At 48.6% G+C, this 9,409-nt stretch overlaps 1 protein-coding gene across 1 annotated transcript; it reads left to right on the top strand.

Annotated features, from left to right (window-relative positions):
- Nucleotides 1-1,088: 1,088 nt before the first annotated feature.
- LOC100275855 (uncharacterized) lies at nucleotides 1,089-1,613 on the top strand. The gene has a single exon (NM_001149829.2). It carries the CDS (start codon nucleotides 1,124-1,126, stop codon nucleotides 1,439-1,441), a length of 318 nt encoding a protein of 105 aa, NP_001143301.2. The 5' UTR covers nucleotides 1,089-1,123; the 3' UTR covers nucleotides 1,442-1,613.
- Nucleotides 1,614-9,409: the final 7,796 nt, after the last annotated feature.

Below are 9,409 nucleotides of genomic sequence, written 5' to 3'. Positions count from 1 at the left end.
AGTCATATGAGTGTAGAGGGGATGAGAGGAAAGAGAGGGTTCAGTCGTTTTAGTAGATTATGTTAGTTTTCTTATGGATACTTTAAGAGTCGCTCTGTTTCTCTTTTGTTAGAAATCCAAAAACTAGAAAAATATGAGTGGAACCGCTCCATTCATATATTTCTCTTTTGTTAGAAATCAAACATCTAGAAAAATATGAATGGAACCGCTCCATTCACAACCAAACGCAGTTAGTGAGCAAAATTCCTTACTTTGTATCACAATCTTCCGCACTCATATCGCTCTATATATTTCCTCTATATTAACCATCACATATTTTATTCATCTTAATCCAACCGCCACATCTGGTTTTGCTACGAACTGCACTGGTAGCGTAAATATTCGTTTGCGCCATATATAGTGCAACAGCATTCTTAGAAAAACCATGCAGGGACGTATAGCGCACACGGCTGCACAACTTCACAACTTTCTGTATAGCGTTCTCTGTATATATGTTGCGGAAGCTTTACCGCATAGCGGTGCAGATAGCCTAAGACTGTGCGGTAGCTAGATAACTGATAACATGATCGATAAGAGCTAGTTGCAACTGTATTGAGTATTGCAGTTATCTTAGCTCTGGCTAGGTCGATAAATGGGAGCTTAAACTTCATCTAGAGCTTCATCTAGAGTATGTAACTATGTAATGTGCTGGACACGACCTGATTCCTACGTGGAAGATGAAGAAAAAGGAAAGAAAAGGAACAGAGAGCAGAGCCGTTCTAGATCATATCGGATATTCCAGTCGCCAGTACCACTCTTTACTCGTGCAGAGCTGGTGGTCAGTGGCCTAACGCCAGTCTGCTCGTATCTGCACAAGACATGCTTGCTTCAGCAGTTGATCACTCACCAAAGACCGCGTCTCTTCCTCGTTCATCCTTTTTTCTCTCTCTCTCTCAACCAAGTCGAGCATAGACTCTGCACTGCAGATGACCAACCAAAAGCCCTGTCCGGCAGCCAGGCGCACAGCGTTTCTCCAAACCGATGGTCTATCGGTCTATCCTATAAATCACAGCATCGCCACTGCCACAGCGGCACAGCCACAGGCCACACAACACTGAACACCCCTGCTTACGTTACGATCAACATGGCCTCGGGAACCACCGCGTCCTCCCTCGCTCTCCTGCTGCTCCTTTCCTGCGCCGCCGTGAGCAGCGCGGCGCGAAGGCTGGAGGAGGAGGCGACGCCCAAGGAGGGGGAGCCCCACCTGACCGTGCCGGACCTGCCAGTGCCAGAGCACGACTTGCCGCCGCTGCCCAAGGTCGAACTGCCGCCGTTCCCGGAGGTCGAGCTGCCACCGCTGCCCAAGGTCGAGCTGCCGCCGTTCCCGGAGGTCGAGCTGCCGCCGAAGCCCGAGTTACCGGCCATTCCCGGATTCCATTTCCCGGAGCCTACTACGCCATGACGCGCCACCCCTGCGTGCTACTTCCTCGGTCGTACGCGCGCGCGCGCGTGAATTATATATGTGTTCGTGTTGGGATATGGATGCCCGCTCGTGTCGTGAGTGTGTGCTCTGCTTGCGTTCGTGCTTGATGTATTATATATACAAATAAACTTTGTTTTCTGACTTATATTAACCAGTAGTGGCTTGCCCCTCGTGTTTTCCAAAAAAAAAAAGACAAACAGACATCGTTCTCTCTGGAACAAAAATAATATGCTCTGACAACTTCATTCCACGTTGCATGTAATGTACTAGTGCTATCTATCGGTCTGGTTCCTCGGTCCACATAATACTGCCTCGACCGCAGAACGTGTCAGTTTCCATTCGAACTCGTCTGATATACCAGGTGATCCCTTCTTCTAAGAAGTGTGCACAAGTGGACGTTGCTTAGGTGTTTGTTTTGTGAGATGCTCACTTAGTGAACTTAACGAGTTTTATTTTAGGTTTTGTTCAATTAGGCCTAGATCTACGGGGATTGGAGGGGATAAAATCCTTAAATAGAAAGTGATTTAATCCTCTCCGATCCAGGTTTAACCGAACAGGTCTTTAGGGCTGATTTGGTGACCAGAGAATTGAAGAGGATCTATGGGGGAGAAAACTCCTTAACAATAACAACATAGCCTTTTAGTCCCAAGCAAGTTGGGGTAGGTTAGAATTGAAATCTAACAAGATGTCACCAAAAGGATAAAGAGAGAGAAAGTGGAGAAAAGCTTGTGAGAGCATAAAAGAAAAAAAGGTCTAAATCACAGTTCGGCCACATGGATAGTTTCTTTCCAATCACTTTTATTCAAACACAACCCTATACATCGGTTGAGATGGTGCATAGGGGAGAAAACTCCTTACTATTCAAAATTGAATAGGAAGGGATTTTCTTTCCCATGGATCTCCTCCAATTCCCTGATTACCAAACCAACTCTAATGGCTTGTTTGGTTAGGGATAGATTGAGAGAGATTGGAGGGGATTAAACCCCTTCCTGTTTTGTGTACTACCGAAACTTTTGGGTAATTTATTTTTGTCGGCGTTCCGAGACCGGGGGGTCCCTAGGCCGACGAGTGAATGTCGCCGCATGCCCCAGCCCAAATGGGTCGAGCGCGAGGCCGAGCGCGAAGGGGGGAGAGCGAGGCGGCCGGAGACCGGCGTGAGAGAGGTGGGAATCCCGCGGCCTTCGTGTTCGTCCCGTGCCCAGGTCGGGTGCGCTTGCAGTAGGGGGTTACAAGCGTCCACGCGGGAGAGGGAGCGAGCGCGTATCTCGTCCCCGCGCGGCCAACCCTCTCTAAGAGGGCCCTGGTCCTTCCTTTTATAGGCGTAAGGAGAGGATCCAGGTGTACAATGGGGGGTATAGCAGAGTGCTACGTGTCTAGTGGAGGAGAGCTAGCGCCCTAAGTACATGCCGTTGTGGCAGCCGGAGAGATCTTGGCACCCAGCTGGTGTGATGTCGTGGCCGTCGGAGGAGCGATGGAGCCTGGCGGAGGGACAGCTGTCGGAGCGGTTGAGTCCTTGCTGACGTCCTCTTGCTTTCGTAAGGGGGCTGAGAGCCGCCGTCGTCACAGAGTATGCGGGGCGCCATCATTGCCTATCTGGCGGAGCGAGCCAGATGGGACGCCGGTCTTGTTCCCTGCGGCCTGAGTCAGCTCGGGGTAGGGTGATGATGGCGCCTCCTGTTGACGTGGCTGATCTGCGCCCTAGGTTGGGCGATGTGGAAGCTCCTCCGAAGCCGATGTCGAGTCTGTCTTCCGTGGCCGAGGTCGAGTCCGAGCCCCCGGGTCGGGCGAGGCGGAGACCGTCGGCTGAGGCCAGGGCGTAGTCCGAGCCCTGGGGTCGGGCGAAGCGGGGTTCGTCGTCTTCCGGGACTTAGCCTGTGTCCGAGCCCTGGGTTGGGCGGAGCGGAGTTCGCCGTCTTCCGGGTCTTAGCCCGTGTCCGAGCCCTGGGTCGGGCGGAGCGGAGTTCGCCGTCTTCCGGGACTTAGCCCGTGTCCGAGCCCTGGGTCGGGCGGAGCGGAGTTCGCCGTCTTCCGGGTCTTAGCCCGTGTCCAAGACCTGGGTCGGGCGGAGCGGAGTTCGCCGTCTTCCGGGACTTAGCCCATGTCCGAGCCCTGGGTCGGGCGGAGCAGAGTTTCCTATGGAGCCTTCGGCCGGGCCTGACTGCCTGTCAGTTTCACTCTGTCAAGTGGCACCGCAGCCGGAGTGGCGCAGGCGGCGCTGTCCTTCTGTCAGGCCGGTCAGTGGAGCGACGAAGTGACGGCGGTCACTTCAGCTCTGTCGGCTGGGGGGCGCGCGTCAGGATAAAGGTGTCAGGCCACCTTTGCATTAAATGCTCCTGCGGTTTGGTCGGTCGGTGCGGCGATTTGGTTAGGGTTGCTTCTTGGCGAAGACAGGACCTCGGGCAAGCCGGAAATATGTTCGCCGCTGGAGGGGGGCCTCGGGCGAGACGGAAATCCTCCGGGGTCGGCTGCCCTTGTCCGAGGCTAGGCTCGGGCGAGGCGTGATCGAGTCCCTCGAATGGACTGATCCCTGACTTAATCGCACCCATCAGGCCTTTGCAGCTTTATGCTGATGGGGGTTACCAGCTGAGAATTAGGAGCCTTGAGGGTACCCCTAATTATGGTACCCGACAATTTTAATAGCAGAAAACACCTCCACTGTTTTAGTTAACAATAATTCACTTACCTAAGGATCAAAATTTTGGCTCGATTTAAAACTATTTCTTTTAGGCCAACATGCCCTTTAGTTTTCTCAATCTATATTCTACATCTCAAGCTTCAATTCCAAGTTTTATGGGAGCAATGTAGGACATAAGTACCATAAGTATTTATATATAAATAATCATTCAATAGGGGTAAAATCATATTTTCACATGAAAGTTAACATCATTAGTGGTTTAAACTAATTCCACGCAACAAGACCAAAATAATTGAGCTAACTTAACTGCTACTATCACGTGTATGCTAACTACTTGTTTCGCATAAGAAAAAAGTTAGCCTAACTGGACCAACGGATGAGAATTAGGACAGTGTGGCATTGTGATCCCTACCAATGTCCTCGACTCATCAGTCATCACAAGAATCACTACACTAGAGCTACACATGTACGAGAGACAGAGAGAGAGTTGACCGTCTTTTCCAGACCAAAACATGGCGTATATAGCTCGTTTGTCCGGTACGTCTCAAGCTACTTTTCCTCTACTGATTCATCGGGGCCGGTGCCAGTGGCCTAGCCTAACATTAACAAGCGTGCTCGTACCTGGAATCCAGCACACGACATCGATCCACTGTCCGTGAACTCACCGGCCGGGCAGATCGATCGTCCGGCGAACACGGCGACGCGCCTCATCTATTTCATCCTCTACCCCCTCCCTGTACGGCTACCCAAATAATTTTAAATGTTTTGTCCTCTTAATGACAGGCTGATGACCACTACACAGATTAGCTTAACAAGAAAGAGCTATCGTCGCCACCGAAAAAGTAAGTATATATCACAGAATGAAAATAGCGGAAACAACATATACCTTTTAATTTTATCGCTATAACTTATACTCTATACTGATACAACAAAGTACATACAAGATGAAGCATAGCCAAGTTGACGAAGTCCTATCAGATTCTACAAATCCTAAAATATGACGCCTGCTACATCATCATGAAATGCATGAAGGTATAACACCATCTACGCTCCTTTGTCATACAAAACATATATTTCCCTGCATACAACAATCCACATATATTACCTTTCACTCTCCTTAGTACCCATTACACAACAACAAAGTATTTGACAAAACACTGTCACTGCAACTAATCTTCTCTTCTCGTTTATATACATGCATTTGCTTTTGCGTACCTATGGTGGGCTTCATCACCAGTTGTTGAAGCCTTTCTCAAACGGTGTGTGTTGATGCAACCTCTGGAAAACACACTGTTAATTTAATGCTACTCCTACCTTAATATGTATTGTAACCGCGGTTCTGTCTACAGTTAGTTGGTCCAACTGCATCTGTGTATATACAAACCAACTGTTGGAGCCTTTCTCAATCTACATATATTAATGCAACCTCTGTAAAACACACTGTTATTAGCTCTTGACGTATGCTGTTTTAATGCTACTTAATATGTATTGCAATCTGGGTTCCCTCTACAGTTGCTCTAAGTGCTACAATTCCCGTTTCAAAATTAGTCGGAAGCTGCTGCAGCCCAATAAATCTTGTGCCGACGTACTTATGTGTGCTTCATAACGAATATCCTCCATATACATATTTCCACGCTACAATTTCCATCTAATTAAATATGCTCACACATAGGTTTTAAAATATGGCTCAACACGAAGTCATTGCAGAAAGATGTACGCTGTGCAGTCTCTCAAACGGTCGCTGAAAGACGAGCAGCAGCACACGTCACTCGGGGAAGACAACGAAGAACATGAAGTAGATGAAGCAATCTTGGTCGAATGACGGATGAACCAAGCAGTCGCGAATACGCCCCCCAAAACTTAATCGCCCGCACACCCGTGCAATTGTACCTCTACGGACGACGATTTCGGAGACCTGCTCTCCCACTCTCTGTGTGCTCGCAGAAGATGCGACGGGGACGTGCTGTTTGCAACACGTGTGAAAGATCGCGACGGTCGCGCCATTAGGACTAGAAATCGATGTCCGTTACCAGCCAGTAGACAGGAAACAGACGGTGATCATGACGGTCATCACTGCAGGTAAAATGCACGTGTGTGACAATTCTTCATTTTTTCTTATCTTCTCAATAAATGCACTAACGGTCCACCTATTTAAGTTGATTGATTTGTCCTATGTGTTATAAATAAATGCGACACAAATAGGATCAATCACAGAGTAGACACGGATTTAACGTGGAAAACCCCTCCAAAGTGAAGGGGAAAAAACCACGGGCGCCGGCCGGCAACTTCTCACTATTTTTGGGTGGTTACAGATCGCAGGAGATTTACATCATAGTATTTTAATTATTTAATGTTAAATTTGGATCACAAACTCAACACTATGAACTTCCAATACGATGCTAAATTATTAGTACATCATAGTATTTTAATTATTTAATGTTAATTGGAGCAAGCCTATATTAATCCAACATCTGTTGCTTGTTAATATGCCTTATTATGACTTATGAGTTATAATAAGGCGTCTAAATGTGTTATATTTCTGGGCAGCAGATGGAGTAAAAAGAGATCTAACAAGCCAATCACATGAAAACAAGCACTGTTCATTCAAGCAATAGCATCGTGTCATGGCGTCACCCTCCAAGCTATCGAGCGGGGATATTTTTCCCAGTAACAACTAACAACTACTAACAAGCAACAACTCCAGTCCTGATCGAGCTCTCGCCCAACGAGCCGAGCCGGCAGCGTGTTCAATCCGCGCGTCAGATCAAGTCCGCCCCACGGTCACGGCCCACCGACTACCGCGTTGCCGGCCGCGTGATCCACCTGCTCTTACTCCTCCTCTCGCACACCGATGGGGCGAGGAGCCTCTCGATCGACCCCGCACCTCATGCTAGCTACTAATCGCTGATAGAAAATGTGTTTTCCACCCTGTGTACGTGGCTGGCTTAGGGCGTAAAGTTCGGCATGCAGTGACTGTGTCTCGTTCTGTTAAGGACGTGGTCACTGTGACCGAGTATTCAGGCGTCACTAGTGCACGCTCCCCGCGATCTTATCACGATCTGTTGTACTCTGATGTAAACTTGATTGAGCTATAAATAGAACACGATCCCATCGAGGATCGGCGCGCCTTTTCATCAAACTTTTCATGGTACCAGAGCCACGATCTAGACACCGAGAAAATCGCCATGTCCACCATGTCCACCGTCGATGGCGTCGCCGCCGTGTTCAGCTCGATGCCGACGCCGGCGTTCAGCCAGATGGTGAGTATGAAGCTCAACCATGAGAACTACCTTCTCTGGGTGGCACAAGTCCTCCCATATCTGCGGAGCCAAGGCTTGAGCGGCCACATCGATGGATCGCTCCCAGCGCCAAGGCAGACTGTCGCCGTCGACCCTGCAGAAGGCTCCGGCGGACGGACGATCGCCATCAACCCCGAGTTCACGAGCTGGTACCACCAGGATCAGCTCGTCCTGAGCGTCATCAACTCATCCCTTTCCGAGGAGGTCCTGGCCACAGTGGTTGATGCCACTACTGCCCGCGGCGCATGGAGCACTCTGGAGAGGATGTACGCGTCAAGTTCTCGCGCCCGGATCATGCAGATCCGAATGCAGCTCGCCACCATACAGAAGGGCGATCTCACTGCCGCAGAATACTTCAGAAAGGTAAAAAGGCTTGCTGACACTCTGGCCGCTGTTGGCAAGCGGCTTGAAGATGAAGAGTTCATCTCATACCTCCTTCGTGGACTTCCCGCCGACTACGACTCCCTCGTCACCAGCATCACTACAAGGCCGGACACCTACACCATCAGCGACGTCTACGCTCACCTTCTCAGCTTTGAGACCAGGCAAGAATACCATACTGCTGTTGGTCAGATATCCTCTGTTAACAATGCCAACAGGGTACCAAGCCGTGGTGGAGGAGCATTTGGCCAGAATGGCCGTGGAGGGCGTGGGCGCGGTGGACGCAGCCAGCCTGGGCGAGGCAACAACAGACCACCAGCAAGGCCACCGAGCAACAACAGCAGTTCCAGTGGCACTTGCCAGATCTGTGGAAAAGGGAACCACAATGCACTTCAGTGCTGGCATCGATTTGATCAAGCCTATCAGGCAGAGAGCACTGTCAAGCAGGCTGCAGCAGCAACACATGAGTATGCAGTTGATCCTAACTGGTACATGGACAGTGGGGCAACTGACCACATTACAAGTGATTTAGAGAGGCTTACCACCAGGGAGCGCTACACTGGAGGAGACAAGATTCAAGTGGCAAATGGAGCAGGTTTGTCTATATCTCACATTGGTCATTCTTCAGTTCCTGGTTTAAGTAGGCCTCTGTATCTGGATCATGTCTTATATGCTCCCAAAATAAATAAACATCTAATCTCTGTCAGGAAATTAGCTATTGATAACAATGCTTATGTTGAACTTCACCCTAATTTTTTCCTTGTCAAGGATCAAGCCACGAAGCATCTTCTTCTCAGAGGCAAATGTAGGAATGGCTTATACACTCTACCAAATAATTGTCAAGCCTTGCTAGCAGCCAAGACTTCTCCTGATCTATGGCATCAAAGACTTGGACATCCTGCCCTTCCAGTTACTCTTAGAATTTTGCAGAACAATAATATTGCTGTAAACACAGAGGTTTTACCTTCCTTGATATGTAATGCATGTCAACTAGGAAAATCCCATCAGCTTCCTTTTAGCAGTTCTTCACATGTCTCCACTGTACCTCTTGAGCTTGTTCATACTGATGTTTGGGGCCCTGCACTTTCATCAGTAAATAATTCAAAGTACTATGTTTCTTTCATTGATGACTTTAGCAGATATGTGTGGATTTATTTTCTGAAAAATAAAGCTGATGTTGAGAAAGTGTTTATGCAATTTCAACAACATGCTGAGAGAATGCTAAACACTAAAATAAGGGCTGTCCAATCTGATTGGGGGGGAGAGTATCAAAGGCTGCACAGATATTTCCAAGCCACTGGCATAAGCCACAGAATTTCTTGCCCTCATACACATCAACAAAATGGTCTAGCTGAAAGAAAACATAGACACTTGGTAGAAACAGGTTTAGCTCTCCTTGCTCAGGCTCATCTTCCTCTCAGATTCTGGGATGAAGCCTTCAATACTGCCTGCTACCTAATAAATAGAATGCCTAGCAAAACCATTAACCATGACACTCCCATTCATAAACTGTTTGGCACAAATCCTGATTACACTCAGCTCAGAGTTTTTGGTTGTGCTTGTTGGCCCAACCTGCGTCCCTATAACACCAAAAAACTCAACTTCAGAACAAAACAATGCACTTTCATTGGT

Source organism: Zea mays, chromosome 7 (assembly GCF_902167145.1).
Source record: "Zea mays cultivar B73 chromosome 7, Zm-B73-REFERENCE-NAM-5.0, whole genome shotgun sequence".
Lineage (NCBI taxonomy): Eukaryota > Viridiplantae > Streptophyta > Magnoliopsida > Poales > Poaceae > Zea > Zea mays.
The sequence above is the reverse complement of the archived record's forward strand: the minus strand, read 5'-3'. Positions and strand labels throughout refer to the sequence as shown.